This window comes from Dysidea avara, chromosome 1, assembly GCF_963678975.1.
Source record: "Dysidea avara chromosome 1, odDysAvar1.4, whole genome shotgun sequence".
In the NCBI taxonomy this organism is placed as follows: domain Eukaryota; kingdom Metazoa; phylum Porifera; class Demospongiae; order Dictyoceratida; family Dysideidae; genus Dysidea; species Dysidea avara.
The window spans coordinates 42,890,603-42,908,088 of NC_089272.1; the positions used below are offsets into that span (position 1 = coordinate 42,890,603).

The 17,486-nt window shown below is 38.3% G+C and overlaps 1 protein-coding gene across 3 annotated transcripts in view; it reads left to right on the plus strand.

Annotated features, from left to right (window-relative positions):
* The window catches only part of LOC136265007 (adhesion G protein-coupled receptor L4-like), a 97,240-nt gene that overhangs the window by 12,328 nt on the left and 67,426 nt on the right, over window positions 1–17,486 (plus strand). For all 3 annotated transcript variants that reach the window (XR_010705355.1, XM_066059768.1, XM_066059773.1), the window contains 3 exons: window positions 4,497–4,850; window positions 6,677–6,979; window positions 13,198–13,467. Coding sequence is in view for 2 of the 3 variants with exons in the window: in XM_066059768.1 (XP_065915840.1) it covers window positions 4,497–4,850; window positions 6,677–6,979; window positions 13,198–13,467 (927 nt within the window). In the remaining variant the exon portion in view is untranslated. The remainder of the gene's footprint in view (window positions 1–4,496; window positions 4,851–6,676; window positions 6,980–13,197; window positions 13,468–17,486) is intronic.

The following is a 17,486-nucleotide window of genomic DNA, read 5'->3' on the forward strand; positions in this document are numbered from 1 at the left end:
TAGCGTGCATAGCTTACCTTTGATCGTAGTAGCAGTGGCACTCAGATCTAGTTATGACCTGTCTCAGTACGATGGTCCGCGTTCTATTTACCTTGGCCGGAAGTTGTTCGAACGAACAGGCTCTTTCAGTTGTCTGGAGCTTAGTCTCGACTAACAGGATAAAGTAATACAATTTCCACTCAAGTACTATCCAATCACATGAATCACTTGCTGATCTCTTTGTCTGGCACTGAGTGGCTGAGTCAGTGTGTTCAGAGGAACAAGCCGTCGAGTATCAGTCCGTCTCAAATCTCTTCATTGATTGCAGCCCAGGCTTTGGCAAAAGTTGAAGTGACAACTCAGCAGCCTTAATGTTTTACGTGCAACACTTAAAATTATAAGTGCCCTGCTCTTTCAGCAGCATAAGCGCTTTCTGAAATAATTTTGTGATGTCTACAGAAAAGTGTTGATACGGAAAATTAATGCCTCAGTATGGTTTCGATGCTTGAAGAAGAAGACATCCTTCTGTACTTGTGAAGGTTCTTCATCGATAATAAGGCTTCCATCCACAGGTTTAGCTACACGTTGCACAATATTATGCAATATAGTTATTGCATAATGTGTGTATGCCTGTGGACATATGTTGTAGACACTGCAGTGCTGTCCAATATCATCAGAGACAAGTGTTTGTTTTTTTTAGCAAAGTCAGCTTACATAACTACGTGGGTTTCTGAATGTTGACCAACACTATTCACTACAGGCACAGATTCAGACAAGGAAGTTTCATTCTTAATGGTAGACTCCCCAGTAATGGTTCACTGTTAAATATCACTATTTAGGCCTTTTGAAATGCAACTGAAATCTTTAACAGTTGCTGTAATAGCTTTAGAAGATAAAGACAATAGTTATTTTTAGAGGTGCCTATCGCAGTAAGATAGTAGTTTCAAGTGATATTTGAAGTATTATTGTTGTAAACAAAGATAAAAGTAAATATAAAATCTTGTAATAAGTGTTTCTTGGTCTGATAATAACTGATTTTAGTTTTATTGAAAATTTATCAGTCACAAGGGGGGCGCGGATCCAGACTTATGGAAAGGGGAGGTCAAAATGAACTCTGAGATACTACATTGTCTGGTTTGGTAAAGTGAGACCAAAAAAGAAAGAAAGGAAAAAAGGTCACAGCAAGCTGAAAATAGCTCCCCACCTCACCAACTACACATTTATCATTGATAAAGTTCATAAAAATCCTTACATAGCTCACTACACACTGCTCTAATACTGTGACTGCTTTATTAGAGTGACTTGTCTATTAGAGTATCTCGATCTTTGTATACTAAAAATATTTTCAGGGGGTTAATAGTCCGCTTTGACCCCCCTGTATCTGCCCCTGGCTCCACCCCTGCATTAGCTGCTTCTCTTGTTTTGCTTTGTAATTATCCAAACTGGTAGCATTCTTTCCTTCGTGACTTTCTTAGTGTTTCTTCACATGATGTGTCAAGCAAACCACATAATATAGATATAATACCATGTAGTGAACCTTGCGTTAAGCTAGATGACTTGATGAACTTCTAAGTGAATACAGTTTTGCAATAATATGTGGTGTGTTATACTTTTAACAAATCGGCTAAGATTTGCCGACTACTTGTGTATAATTATATTGCTGTCATTGACTATCAGTTTTGTGAAAAGGGGTCTTTCCATGCACACATCAAATTTACCAACTTTAACGATTCATAGCTTCATACAGATGGTAACTAATGATTTTAAATCTGGTCAATAGTTAGCACCAACATTGCTAAATGGATGAAAAGTTTCAGGGCTATATACAGGACCTATAATTATGGATGAGTATTAAAGACCTATTTTCAAAATCCAGTTGAATTAATTTGCATTATTATACAGTGTGTTTAGTGATCATGAACTTGCAGAACAAGTTCACAAATAAGTATAAGAATCTTAAACTAGAGTAGGGACAATGAGGTACCGCAATAAAAAGTACTGAAACAAGCTGGATTGGAGTAGTATGTATTGCTGTAAAAAATAAGAAGCAAATATCCCTACTGTGCATTTCAATCTCATAAGCACAGTAAGGATATTTGCTTCTCATCATACAGTACAACAGCACTGTATAGTAGGGACCACAAAGGAGTAGGCGTGGCCCAAAAATCAACCTCAATTTTCCCTGATGATGATGAGGCAGTATTGGTTAGGTAAAACTAAGCCTTCAGATCAACCCAAAATGCTTTCAACAAGTTGCTACAGAATATTTAAAAAGTTATTTGTGACTGGACCTGTGAAAATAGGACATGTGGGCACATGATTTTTGCCTACTTTTTCAAACTTCATCATTCATAACTATTATACCATTATGATATGGCACTGCAATTTTCAGCTGTTAGTAAGCATGTAATTGGCTTTATGATGCAAGTTACAGAATGCAAATATTCTGTTACAATACTGAGGTATGACCTGTGGAGTGATAGGGTGTAGTTTGTGCCCACATGCCCTGTTTTCGCAGGACCAGTCACATTTAATGGAATTTTCTACTGACTGACTGAGTAAGTAAGTAACTGACTGATACCTTCAGACAAGCGTAACTCAATGATGACTAAGGCTATGGGCTTGATTTTTTCACTGTTTGACGTCGCTTCGGCCCAAGAGGTGCCTTTTGGCATACCGCAGTACTTACAATGCATTCTTCATGGACTTACCAGTGTCTTCCTTTGTGTCCCATTCATCTTTGCTGACAGCAAAAAGTGTCGATTTGGCAGTAGCACGTGATGGCTTCCCTTCGTAACGGAAATTTTCTGTATTTTCTATAGTGGCTATTTTGATTGTAGGAGTGCTTTTCGAACAGTTCTTGATTGGCACTGCTGTGTAATGGGTTGAACATAGCTGACACTGAAGTGTAATGGATACTTCACTTTTCAGATGATAATTGATATAATTGGGCATGCGACACCATTATTTTCAGTATGCATGGATTGCAGAGGTGCTTTTCGAACAGTTCTTGATCCAAAATGCTGTGTAACAGGTTGAACATACAGTAGCTGACAACGAAGCGTAATGGATACTTCACTTTTTAGACAATAACTGATATAGCTGGGCGTGCAGCGCTATTTTTTTCGCAGCGTGCATAGGTTCACCAATCATAATAACTATTTACAAAAGAAAGTTAGCAAACAAGTACACAGAAAAATTTGGAATTTTCAACTAGAGCAGGGACCATGCTGTACTACTCCAGCTTGTTTCAGTACTTTTTATCGATGTGCTGTAGCACATCGATAAAAAGTACTGAAACAAGCTGGAGTAGTGCACGATATTAAATCACAGTAAAACAATAAGAAGTGTTATATCCCTACTGTGCATTTCCATTATGGTATCTTGAGCACAGTAGGGATATAACACTTCTTATTGTTTTACTGTGATTTAATATCATGTACTACTCCAGTTTGTTTCAGTACTTTTTATCAATGTGTTATGGTCCCTACTCTAGTTGAAAATTCCAAATTTTTCTGTGTACTTGTTGTTTTACAGCAATTGGACATTACATACTACACTTCAATCCAGTTTGTTTCAGTACTTTTTATCGTATTGTCTCTACTTTAGTTTAAAATTCCCAATTTTTCTTATACTTGTAGTTCTTTGGTTTTTGCCTTGTAACTCTACAGCTGTCAATGTGATTTCTTTTAAACCACAAAAGGTTTCAGCTATGATGGTTGACCTATATGCATGCTGATTTTTAGGTTATTCCCATAAGTAGTTTATGCTGTAGATGTGATGAAATGCCAGTCTTTTTAATGCAGATAATCATCTTAGCTCTATGACTATTTATCAGATTTGCACTCAACTCAGTACATGATTTTACGACAATATGTTCTTAAAGTGCACAAAAGTTCAAGAAAATTGATGTATGCATTTGCATTTTATAGTGGTTTGTAAAGTGTACAAAATAAGTACAAAATAATCTATGCCACGTACCAGAGCCTACTAAAAAAAGGAAAGAAGAAAAAGGAAGAGATTGAGGATTCATATTTTCACGATTGCATTAGGCAATCTTACTCAAATTTGGTATGTGGGGTGTTGAAGATAGAAGGCATCTGCAGTACAAAAATGATTCCAATTTGAGAAGGGAGCACAGAGCTACATATGCTTGAAAATTGTGTTTTCTTTCTTCCTATAAATATACTCAAAGTGTGGCACACCAGTTTTCTTGGCTGCATGACACACTACCGTGTGTCTTGATACTTTTAGCAATACTGTCATGATGGTAATGCATATATCTTTGTTAATGTTTTAGTGTTAATGCATACATATGTAGTTCAAAACTTACTATAAAATGAATGATGTTACAACTTTTTGCAACAGAGAAGATAATCTGGGAAATTAGTGAATAGTGTGGTATGGTAGCTATTATATGTATGTACAGTTTGTGGTAGTGTAATTGCTCTAATTAAAGACATAATTAACAGTTTGTAATTTTGTGAAGTAAATTTTTAATCTATTTCACCATGTAGTGATAATTACAAACCATCCTATGAACATCACGGTTTGCAGCGGAAATACTGTCAATATTTCTTGTGGGTTTAGTGGAGCAGTACCTCAGACTACAGTACCAAACTGGAGGGTTATTAGAAGTGATAATGGTAGTGTTATCAGTGATGAGATTATCAGGGGAAGCGATATTGAGAGTGATGATGATGATGGTCTAGTGTGGATACCTGACCTGACCAGTGGACCTAACAATGCTCAAAGTAGTATACTAGTAGTTGGTCCAGTGGATGAGACTTATAACCAGTCATCATATCAGTGTATCTTTGCAACGACTGGTGGTAATATATCAAGCAGTATGGGAACAATCACAGTAGCTGGTAAATTATGTACTGTTTTGTATACCTTTTAAAAGATATGCAATGTATAAATATTATATTGTATTTTGTGTGGGAGGATCAAAGCTCTGAAGTGTGCTGTAATTTTTATATATTTTTACTATTTTTTCACCCAAGCTTTTTAAGGCCACACCATTTTTTCACAGCTTGCAATTGGCTGTTATTGTGCAGATTTCACTTGTTTTTGTACTATTGTTCCAAAAACCAGTCTATGGCTGACTTTTTGGTTATTTTTACTCATACTTCTTTTAATCTATACAGACACTATGATGATTATTAAAGACAGACTTATAAAATGTATTGTATTGCATGCTTCACTTCAATATTTGATAATATTATTGTAATACTCTAATAGAGTGCACCATTTTTGAGGACTTCTAATAGAACAAACATATAATGTTCTAGAATAATCTTAGACTATAGTACTTCTGTTGCTAGATCTATGAAGTTATAAACTTAATTTACAGGTATCATTTATAAAACAGAAATTAGTGATATGATCAGCCAAGATAACAGCGGTTCAGTGGTTAAGGATGTGGGTGGTACAGTAGGTATGGAGGCCCCTAGTTTGATCTCTGTTTTGTGACACTTTTGTGCACCTTTTTTACACCGTGGTGAATGCTCTATTAAAGTATCTTGATTCCAAGATTTTACATTTGTTTGGTTTTTGCTTTATAACTTTTTATGTAACTCTATTTTCAAACCACAAAGGTTTGCACTACGACGGTCACGCCATGTACAGACTGATTTTCAGTGTTGGACAAGTTACTTTGTAAAAGTAACTAGCTACATATTACATATTACTTGCAACAGAACTATTTAGTTACAGTTACATATTACCCATAAAATAAAGTAACTGTAATAATATTACATATTATATTACTTTGTGTCCACAGCCTTAAGCTGTCACGTGTGAAACTACCACCTTATCATGTGACATGATTGCGTTGTTGGACAATGTGCAAATCTTGGTTATAAGTAAGAAGCTAGTGAATAAGCTTCATTCAGTAGGCCTCATTACTTCGTTGTGGTTAGGCGTTACTCAGAGGATTACTAACGAGATTAGCAACTTCATTACTTTTAGTAATAATATTACGTCTTATTAGACTCGTTACAGTAATTATATTACTTAGGTAACGCGTTACGTTTGTAAGTAAAGTATCTTGCGTTATATTACCTGTTTTCATAGCGTATTTCATTATATTACTTTGTTACCACAAAAGTAATAATATTACGTAACGCGTTACATAAGTAATGCGGTACTCCCAACACTGCTGATTTTCATGTCATTCCTTCAAGCGGTTTACCCTTTGGCCGTGACAAAAAATTGCATTCGCATTTTTCAAAACCCATGTATACCTCCTTTGTTCTTTATCCTACAGTATGTATACACAATTTGGGCTGTAAATGTGTTACATTATGTTCTTACTGCTCTCCAAATGTGAAGAAAATCGACTAAAGCATGTGCAAACAATAGTGATTTTTCGAAGTGTTGCAAAAAGTAGAAGAAAAAGAAGAAAAATACAGAGACAAGAAATTTTGAAAGTGCATATCTCAGTGATGGCTTGGCAGATTCAGCTCAAATTTAGAACAGGAAATACCCCCACCCCAAGGAAGCTTCCACATTAATAATGGTTAATTCATGATCAGGCGCTATCAAGCTATAGATGCGTGAAAATGTCATTTTCTTGATTCCTGTAAAATACACACTTGTCTGTTATACCTCCACACTGGCTGTACTTGCTGCAAAACACACTATCATGTGTCTTGATACATATATTATTTATTTGTGTAATGCTTCCTTTCAGGTCCACCATCCACTCCTTCTGTTAATGTTTACATTTCAAATCCTAATGGCTGTTTGAATATCACTTTTACATGGAATTCAGTAAATAGTGACCCAGTATGTGGTTCAGTGCTATATGAAGTGACAGTATCAACACCTAATTCAGTAGTGTTATTCACTGATGAAACGTCCTACTTTTTTGACATATTTAGATATAACACAAGGTATAATATCACTGTGGTTGGTAGAAATGATGCCGGTGTTGGAGAGTACGGAGTAGCATCTTTATCTTTTTCGGGGGTTATAGGAATTGGAGTGCCTCAAGGTAAACTACATGTACTGCACATAATAGTATTGTAGAGTATGATAGTATGTGACTGGATTTGCGAAAAGGTACCTTTTTCACACACAAAATTTGACCCATTTTTTGAACTATGAAGTTTTGATCATTTCATATAATTGCCTCAAATTTCCCATGAATATAGCTACAGTATCTGGCTGCATTTTGATACTAAGAGCAAGTAGGGACCCGCCGATTATGCTCATAATTTTACCTATTATGCTATGCTGCACTGCTCAAAATTTTACCTATTATGCTCAGATTATGCCCAATTATTTATACCTTAGTTCTCATGCTTTGCTAATAATTTCCAGTTTATGGATAAATAATAAGTGGCTGAAGCACAACCTTACTTGTCAAAATGCATATCACAGAAAAGATCGATATACTCTAATAGAACAATCAGCTATGTGATTGTTCTATTAGAGTTACTGACTGTTCTATTAGAGTGTATCGATTTTTCTCTGATAACTATTTTATAAGCAAGAATTCGTACTGTTACAAAATATTTTCAGTTTTACAGGTCCTTGTTCATGGGCTCCAACAGCATTTACCTGAAACATTCAAACTTTACGCTGACCTTCCAGGTTATCTAGCTAGTTCCAGCCCCCCTAGTACCATCCCAACCAATCTTTCCTCCACCCTCAGCAGGCCTGACTTGGTATTGGTTTCTAATGATTCCATTTGTTTGTTCGAATTGACAGTACCAACTAATACCCAGCAACATCTTCTTGCTGCTAGAGCTAGAAAGGAAGATCGATATAGCTCCTTGCAATATGACCTCCAGCTTTCTGGGTTAACTGTCAATCTTGTTCCCATTGAAATTGGTTGTTTAGGCCACTTTTTGTCAGAAACAATTGCTCAAATGGCTACTGCTTGTGAAGTGCCAAAGAAAACCATAAGATCCTTGTTTGAGCAGGCAGCTCGCATTGCTGTGTCCTGTTCTTACAAAATTTTTAATTCTAGAGCCTCCCCAGGCTGGGATCTTTTAGACCACCTTAGGTAAACTTTAAGTATTACATATATGTAGATGTAGTTGTTTTTTTGTTTTTTTGTGTATTGTAATTTAATTTACCTTTAGTTAATGTAAGTCTTGCCAGGGCTCCTGTACTGATCCATCAGCACATGGTACCCCTGTGTCTAGGCCCCTGTATGCTTGTAATGTATATTTTGTCTTAATCATTAAGACGTTTATTCTCTCTCTACCTATTATGCTAGCATTATGCTCAATGCTTTCAGGTACCTATTATGCTCATAATTATGCCAGCATAATCGGCGGGTCCCTAAGAGCAAGTCAATCAGTGTAAGGGGTCAGGGTCAAGTGTTACATGATATGTAAAATGTGTGGAAAAGGTACCCTTTTCAAATCCGGTGACGTGTTGTGTAGTACAGTGTATGTAGTAGGGATCTTTCCAAATGAAAATGGCACACCCAAAATGCTACATTGAGAATTGTAAAGAATATTTCACTTGACAAAACATACCGTCATGGAAGAGTCTTAAATTATGTATCAAATGTAGCAATACAACTATGAGATGCTAAACACGATAATGAATTTTTAAATAATTGCCACAACCCAATATTTAGTGTGCCAGCTAGCTAGTCAGCCAGCCACCTAGCCTGTCTGGCTGCCTATCTGACCACTGTCAAAAAAGGTTAGATGATAAATGACGCGTATACAACCATATTAATGCAACAATATCAAACATACCTGTAGTACGTATGTGCCTTTTGGGGTTGCCCTCTGTACTTACCCGTCATCTTCAATCTTACTAGTCATCATCTCTTACAATGTAACAATATTTAAGTGCTAATTTTCTGTAGTGACAATTTCCTTGCAGGTAATTTTATAGATTTCACAACATATACATACTTTATAATGATTTGTTTCACTACAAAACATAGCATATAATGGTTGTTACATGACTGTTGTTGATGACCGTGTGGCACACCACAGCAACTCAAGGTCTATTACTACTATTCTAGTTAAAACTCTCACGCATGCACATGTACATCTCATAAGACTCCCTCTACAAAAATACATTCTGTTATGCATACAAATACTTAGGATGTGCTTACAAAAAACAAATGGGATATACTGGTACTACAAATGGGCCGAAATGGCTAAGGCATGATGAACAACAAGAAAAATAGCTAGGTGCAGTAAACTATATTAATAACAAAATGGTGAGGTCCAAAGAATCTAATTACACTGCTCTAGACAATCCATCCACAATAATAATTGACCCAGTGTGGGAAAACCAGTCTTATCACCTACAGAGGTGTATGTAAAAGTATCAAGAAATGCTGGTTTTAAGTATTTAGTGTGTTGCATATATAACTCGCCAATGGTTGAAGCTATGAGCACTAAATTTTCACACATTTTACACCAATTCCTTACCTTCTGGAGTATTCACTATGCAAGAAGCCAACAGCTAAGTTTCAGATAGTTTTTCAACCGAGGTTGACTGTATCAGGTGAGCTCCAAAAGGGGTGGGTGGCAGGGGCGCAGAAGGAGGGTAAGAGGCTCTTTTAAAAATTGAAGAGAAGATGTAGGGATGGATTAGGCCAAGTTATGGGCCATTCAGAGGTCTTAACACTAAGGAAATTTACAGCACATGTCTTATTCAACTTCACAAAGCTGTACAGCCACATTTGACAAAAAGGTCCTGCCAAATTTGGGTCTAGAACAGCCAGTTTTGGAAACTTGGTAACTTTTGCGTTTGTTGCTTTCACTATTTTGAAGTTGCATTTGTAAATTGCCAACCATGGCAAAGTAAGATTTATTTCATTGCCAGACTTTAAATGGCTTTCACCTTTACATAACAGGTATGATTTCACCCTGGCCTACTACATAACCCAAAAATGTCACTTGTGCTTGACTTTCAGTTGTTCGTCCCATGTGCCGCTGTACACAACCATGTCATCAATAAATGCATCACAAACCCTCCAGGCCAGCTATCACACCATTAATCATTCTCTGAAAAGTGGCTGGTGCATTCTTCATTCTAAATGGTATCACAAGGTATTGGTAAAGACCATCAGGCATTGCAAAAGCTGGTACTTCTTTGGGTCTCTCTATCAGTGGCACCTGCCAAATTCCATTTAGGAGTTCAAACTTACTGATGTATCTTGTGTGTCTTATGCAGTCAATACAGTCATCTATTAAGGAATAAGATGAGAGTCAGTCTTAGTCACTGTGTTCACTCTTCTGAAGTCAGTACAAACCTATACTGTATACCCAGCAGTATGTATATTTCATGGTTATGTACGTTGTCATGATTTTCACATTTTAAATTTCTTGGATGCCTCCTAGCCAAGGATGTTTGTGCTTTAAATTTCATGGATCACTGTTGCTTAATTTGAAGATTCTTTCTCTCGATTACACAGGTATGAAGGATATGGATTGATTTGTACTTCAAGCATCATACAGATTGCTAAAGCGTGTGTGAACCAAGTAGCACAGCAGTATAGTGGCAATCCAGTGGTAGTACTGCAAGACTAATTAATCATTTAATTAGGTTTGCAGTAGGCCAGGTTCTTCATGAGCCATACCCACTTTACTATAGGGAATGCATGATACTGTTTGTGAGCATATTATGTGGAATAGTATCACACACCAGGAGCTGCACTAATTTATCGGTGAGGTGAGTTGAAGTTTGTATGACACACATAAATTTTCAAGTGTTAAAATTTCACGGTAGTTTTGCTAACCACAAAAACTGAAAATTTCTGCGTATACGGTAGCTCCCATCTGGCATAGGCACCGGTAAGCTCCACTGACTATCACTTACTGTAGCTCAATTATACCATTCTCCAAGATATAGTCAACCTCCTCATGGATGATCTGCAGCTTAACTGGATTCACTCTATAATGGTGTTGTTTGACTGGTTGTGTCTGCCCTACATCCACATCATGGCACCCAACTCGTATCCTACTAGGGGTATCAGGAAATATTGAGGTTTTTAAGCTAAATTCCCTAATCAAGGATTTAAGTTGTTCCTGTTCCATCTCAGGCAAATTGCCAGTTTTTAAAATCTAAATGGTACAGTATGCCGGAACTATTCAACTTCAGACCCTTAACAGCACCTTCAACTAGGTCAACATCTGTGGACTGTTCGGGGAGAGAGAAGTTAGCAACTGCTATGGACGAAACTAATTTGTATTTGGATTCAGCTATAGCCTCTCTGTCTTGGTAGGCTTTCAGTATGTTTCAGCTTTCAGGAGTTTTCAGCATGTTAGGCTTTCAGCAGGCTTTCTTCTCAACTACAAAAAGCCCACTGTAATGAGTTTGTAAAGAATGACCATGGATTGGTAGCAGGACAAGTAACTTGTCACCAGGCTTGAATTGTCTGGTACAAGCCTTTTATCATACCAGCTCTTCATCTTTCCTTGCACTTTTGTAAGTCATCCTGTACAAAGTTCAACTACAAATAAGTCACTCTGTGGAGAGTTCAACTAAGTTACATATAAGTCAGCCTGCAGATAAGATATACTGTACGCTGGCTTTTTTTCACAACACTAAATTTTCACCAATTTTACGAATTCCTGTTTCATCGGTGAAAATTTAATTCATGATATTAGTGATTATTGTAACTACTTGTGCAATCATGTCTAAAAGTATTACCGAGTTCTTTAAGCCTCTTGGAACCAAGAAGAATGATGGCAAGTCCAGCTTACCGCCTGACATTCTGCATGTGGGGGTCAAATAACAACTCTGTCATTGCCTAATATGTCAAGTTATAACCCCTCTCTGAGAAATTGCCTATGGCTAGCCACCTAAAAATGGTGATCTTCACCAGGTAGTACTTACAGTACCGCTTAAATATACGTAATTTCACACATGTGTGGTGCAACAATGTGTAGTACTAAACACGACACGTGTGTGAATAGAATAACACACAGCTACTACACGCATGTATGCTACACTGCAACTTGCATGTACTTGCATATATGCAAGGTTGCAACTCATGTGTACATGTGTGTAGGCTGGCACATGTTATCCAACAACCAATTTGCATTATTACATATAAGTGTACTACTGTAGTTAAACCATTTCTTACATTTAATTTAGCTACATATGTATGTTTTTTTACTGCGGGGTAATCCACTGGCATACTATGTGTACTGTAGCTATTTTAACAGTTAAAAGTGTAGGATTGCACTTCTCAAGATACAGATCATTAGTTATGTGGTTTCAATGAGATTACTGAGTATTATATTATTCCACACAAGAACACACTGCATTCAAACATTATACAATCTCCACTGTTACTAAAGGCCTTGTCAGTAAGCAATTAGCATGGTAGTCATGTGAATATGCTAATTGATTGTTGATATCAGAATAGTTTAACACACATGGTTGCAATAGACTGTACATGTATGTAGACTTAGTCCATTCAGTTTATATTTGAATATCCTAGTCTATGACTCCTTTAGGTAAGTTGGCATTCGCCATTGGAATTGAGAAAATTCTGAGGTTAATTACATGGATACATGACTCCACTTTGTGAGTTACAGCTATACTGTACATCATAACGAAGTACACGCGCCCCACCAATGGTACAGTCTATTCAGTGATGGCTAGATCTGGTGTTCACAGGTTACATCACTCATGATCTACAGTGAAAAAACACAGCATGTGCGAATTACAAGCAACTGTAGCTGTTTCATGTGGTACAACAATATTTCATGCCAGTGTTTTAATATTACACTGTACAGCTACCAGCTACATTACGAGCCATGCATATGTTCTCCACCTACTTGCATACTGTTTTTGCTCAGAGTCATGCTTGTAAAGTAAGCTACATGATGCATGCACCATGTATGTGGTGGTGCTGTTGTGTGCTGCCTTCAAGCATGTTAGCTGTGTGTACATGCAGCACTCGTTTACTGTGAAGTTATATTAGAGTGGTACAGTATGTTGTATTAATTCCACATCATAAATTCCTTCATTGAGTTCTACATGCAGTGATTCAAAGACAATACATATTATTGTTTTTTCATATACAGTACACCTTCTTCATATCATACATACTTCCTTATCCTAGGTTACAAATATTAGTTCACACCTTCTGTTCATTGTTATAAAAGGTTGACACAGCACTACATTATCATGATAGTTGTTACACTGCTCAAGATTTGTTTCTGTAATTGTAATTGTAAGCATATTATGAAAAGTTGAGATTGCATTTTTTTACAGATATTATGAATCTAAGAACCACTGAAATAACTCATGATACAATCACTGTGGAGTGGGATGCTGTAGATGGTCCTTGTTTTATAACTTACAATGTTGCAATATCAACTGCTAATGGACATTTGATTGATTCTTTTGTTGTCAGAGTTTACCAATTTACATTTATGGATTTGATGAGTAACACATCATACATTGTTACTGTGTCTGCTGCTAACCAGCATGGTAATGGAAGAACTGCCACAATAAATGTTACTACTGGATTAGAAACACTAAGTATGTATAATCATACTTACATATGCACTCATATACTGTTTGTTTGTCATGTGTAATGGGGCAATGTTTGTCTTCTTAGTGTGGTATGTGGTTACTGCATGCAGGATGCTATTAAAATCTGTGGTTTTACAAAAATACTATTCCATTTTTTGTTTGCTTTAAAAGTGGCTCATTTGAACTAGCAGTCAAACCATGAGCTCTTGCATCAATGTCAGTTTTGCTTTTAAGCGCATGTTCTAAACACTGTAAAAACGACAACTAGAGTTTAGGTATCATTACACAAAATAGAACCATGTATGCTGATATATTCAGGCAGAAACCATTTGCATAAACTTAAACCATGTTTATTTATTATAGTAGTACTGTACACAGTGAAGTGGGGATCCCCAAAAACAAAAGGGGCCTTTAAAATGCTGCCATTAGTACCTTAAGACCAGTTAATGTTGTTCACTCACCTTACGCTGATGACTCGCGACTGCTTACTACTCTGCTGCTAATCATCTGGTGGTCCTTCACCCGTCTTCCTGTGGCAGTTGCCACAGACCTCTCCCAATCAAATGATTGTAAAGGTGTTTGGTAAATGTACAAGGCCCCGACAGCTGTAGGATATTTTATTGTTTGAAATATTCTTTGTTTATTGTAATGTAGGGGAGAAAGTGTGAGCCGTTAATATCGGGATTTTTAAAAACACAGATACTTGGGGAGCAAGATGTCTGGGGGCAAGACTAGCACTAGTCCCACCCCAGACTCTTGCAACTTTTTTTTAAGCCACAGAAAGGGAGCAGTTAAGGTGACCTTTCACCCAAGGATCTGATTGTGATTGGTGTTTGGGTGGTCGTTGTATTATTCCTTTATACAAAAAATGAAAGACAAAAAAAACAAAAACAACACATTAATTACTATTATTCTTTTATATAATGAAGTACCTGAATCATTCATCACTTGTGATTGAATAATTTTGTGTACGATATGAGCTATAACAATGCAATAAACTAAATGAGTACATAACACATTAGTAAGGTAACTAATGACTTGAAGTGGCATGGCTGCTGCCACCTTGAGAGATAGGTGCTGATACCAGGCGCTTGGAGAGGTGGGCAAGTTGTAGTGGTGGGGTCCTGATATATTGCTGGTAAGCATCACTTCTCCATCTTCCAAGCATCTTAATGTGGCCGTCTGGTATGAGTGCTTGAGCTGCAGTTGTAGCTGCCCCTATCCGGAAGCTGTGAGTATTGTATTGATGTGTGTTTATTTGGAGATGGTCTAAGAGAGTGTCTAATTTTTGACTGAACAGCAAGCGGGTAAGATATCTATGATCCTTGGTGATGAACAATGGGCCAGGTTGAGCTCCCCTTATGGAGAGATAAGGTATTAGCCCGGATATAGGGCAAATAGAGTTGTCGGTTGCTCCCAGGTAGATATCCGTGCCCTGCCTAAATGGATCTGTTTTTGACTGCTTGATGTGTACTTTGATGAGCAGGGGGTTATTGCGGTTGTCGACCGAGATGTCGCTTAGAGATAGATGTGTTGATGCATCATAATCATGTTGGGTTGGCACTGTAAACTCGCTCACTCTCAGGAAGCCGAAGAAAGCCAGGCAGCAGGCTGCCCAAAGCATTGTGTTGTCATAAGACGATTTCTGGGAGAGCAAGTGTTTGGCTTTCTGCATTATTTGGAGGGTGATGGGTAATCGTGTTTGCTGGGGGGATGCAGCTGCTTGAATTCTTTTGATTCCAACTAGTGCAAGCTGAAGCTGGGGGGGGGGGTAAACTGGTTGTTGAGGTCTGTGTGAAAGCCGGACAAAACATGAATGTGGCGAACAGCAGATAAATATACTTTAATAGTGCCATACAGTATGACAGATTGCTAACCGCCAATGATGTGACAAACAACAGCAGGGTGTGTTCACTTGCTGGCGTGGACAGCAGCCCAAATTCTGCACAGAAGCTTGTAAACCTTTTCCAGCCTGCGGAGTAAGTCGATCTTGTTGTGGGAGCTAAACCAAGAGTGATGAACCGTTGGGCTTGGCTTTGTAGCTGCTGGATGTTACTATAAGCAAGTGTGGCTGCCCCTTGTGGATGACCTGCAGTAGGGAGGTAAAGGTAGCCTGGTTTACTTTTATTCATCCAATGCACAATTGATAAAACTATACAAGAGCCCGATGTACCCGTCACCAAGCATATAGGGGGGGGGGGGTAATTAGTAAAGGAGAAACATTGAAAGCATACAATGGGTATTATTGAGAAACGTTCAATATACAATGTTACTAAAACTTACAACTATTGTGTATATGATAACTATGAGTGCAGAAGGTTAAGATGAGTACTATTTGGGTGTAAGAAGTCAATTGGTGAGTGGGAGCAATTTCCGGAGATTACGACGAAATGTAGATGACGTCCAATCTGGTCTTTTTGGTGAGATAAGAGCTACCAGGGCTGGTGGGATAGATTCTGGTCTGGTTGATGCTTGTGGATGAAGCCTTAAGAACCGTGCCAGCTGATTCCTGGACAGGAACTCTGCTGAAGTATTTAGCACCCCTGGGATATGGGACACTTCTATGTTGATGTCAAACATTGCTGTGAGGAACCACAAGCATCGAAGGAGGTGCATTGCCATAGGGTCCTTAGAAGATCCTTTCTTTGTTGCTTCTACGACACTAAGATTATCACACCTGAACTCACTTTTATACTGTGACAATGTCTTGCTCCAAGGCACAGGATAGCACAATTGGGACAAGCTCTTTTGCCATTATACTGATAGAAGCCCAGTCGGCTGACCACGAGAGCTGAAACCATCTTCCATTAAAGTGTGCCCCACAACCCCATGAACCAGAGGCATCTGTGGTTATCTGATAGTCACAATGGCTGGTTGAGGGGGCATTGTGAAGGAAACTGATACCGTTCCATCTAGTGATGAACATGTGCCACCATTGTAAGTCTGAACGAAAACTTTTTGTGAGTCTGGTGTAAAAGGAGAGTCGTTTAACTTTGGCAGCTGTGGCATACATGCGAGCCACAAATGTGCGGCCAGGCTTTACTACCTTAGTGGCATGCTGAAGTAATCTGACGAGTGAGAGTATTTCACGTTTAGTGGCTTTTTTCTTGCGGAGCCAGGATCTAACTGTGATGCGGATGTGGGATAACTTCTCATTTGGTAGGCGTGCTTTCATCTGTTTTGTGTCCAGAGTGATTCCTAAAAAGGTCAGCGAATTGGTTGGTCCTTCAACCTTCTCTAGAGCTAGTGGTATGCCAAGCTGGGAACATACCTGCTTAACAACACATAGATTATGTTGGCAACTAGAAGACTGTGGAGGGGCTATCAGAAGGAAATCGTCAAGGTAGTGCAGAAGAGGTGTTACTCCCTGCTGCTCCAGGATCCATGATAGATCAGCTAGGACGTTGAAGAGTTTGGGAGCTGAACGCAGCCCAAAGGGGAGGCAAGTATCTATGAATATCTGATGTCTCCAGCGCATGGCCAGTAGGTGGCGGTCTGCTGGATGTACTGGGAGCAATCTAAATGCGTGTTTGATGTCGATCTTTGCCAACAATGTTCCTTGGCCCAGCTGTATGATGTGCTTAATGGCACTGTCTATGGTGATGTAAGACAAAGAGCACAAAGTCTTAGGGATGCCGTCATTAACACTGTGGTTGGCAGGGTGGGATAAGTCAGTTATGAGTCTCCATTTATTCGGTTGATGGTTCTTCGGTATGACTCCGAAACGGCTTATATGCAACTGTGAGGCCCATACAGTATGGTATGGGCCCACTATGCGATGTTGAGCAAGTTCCTCTGCCAGGTACTGGTCTACCACCTCTGGGTGTTCCAAGGCACATGGAAGGTTCCGTTTGGCTGATTTCAATGATTTCTGAGAGCTGTAGCCAACTCTGAAGCCATGAAGGAGACCTGATATGAAGAATGAGGTTAACTCCTGGTTTAGATAGTATCTTAGCAGGGAAATCCAGTTATTTGTCTGTAATGGAGTTGTAATTGCCATGGCTGTGGGTGGCACAATTGCTACA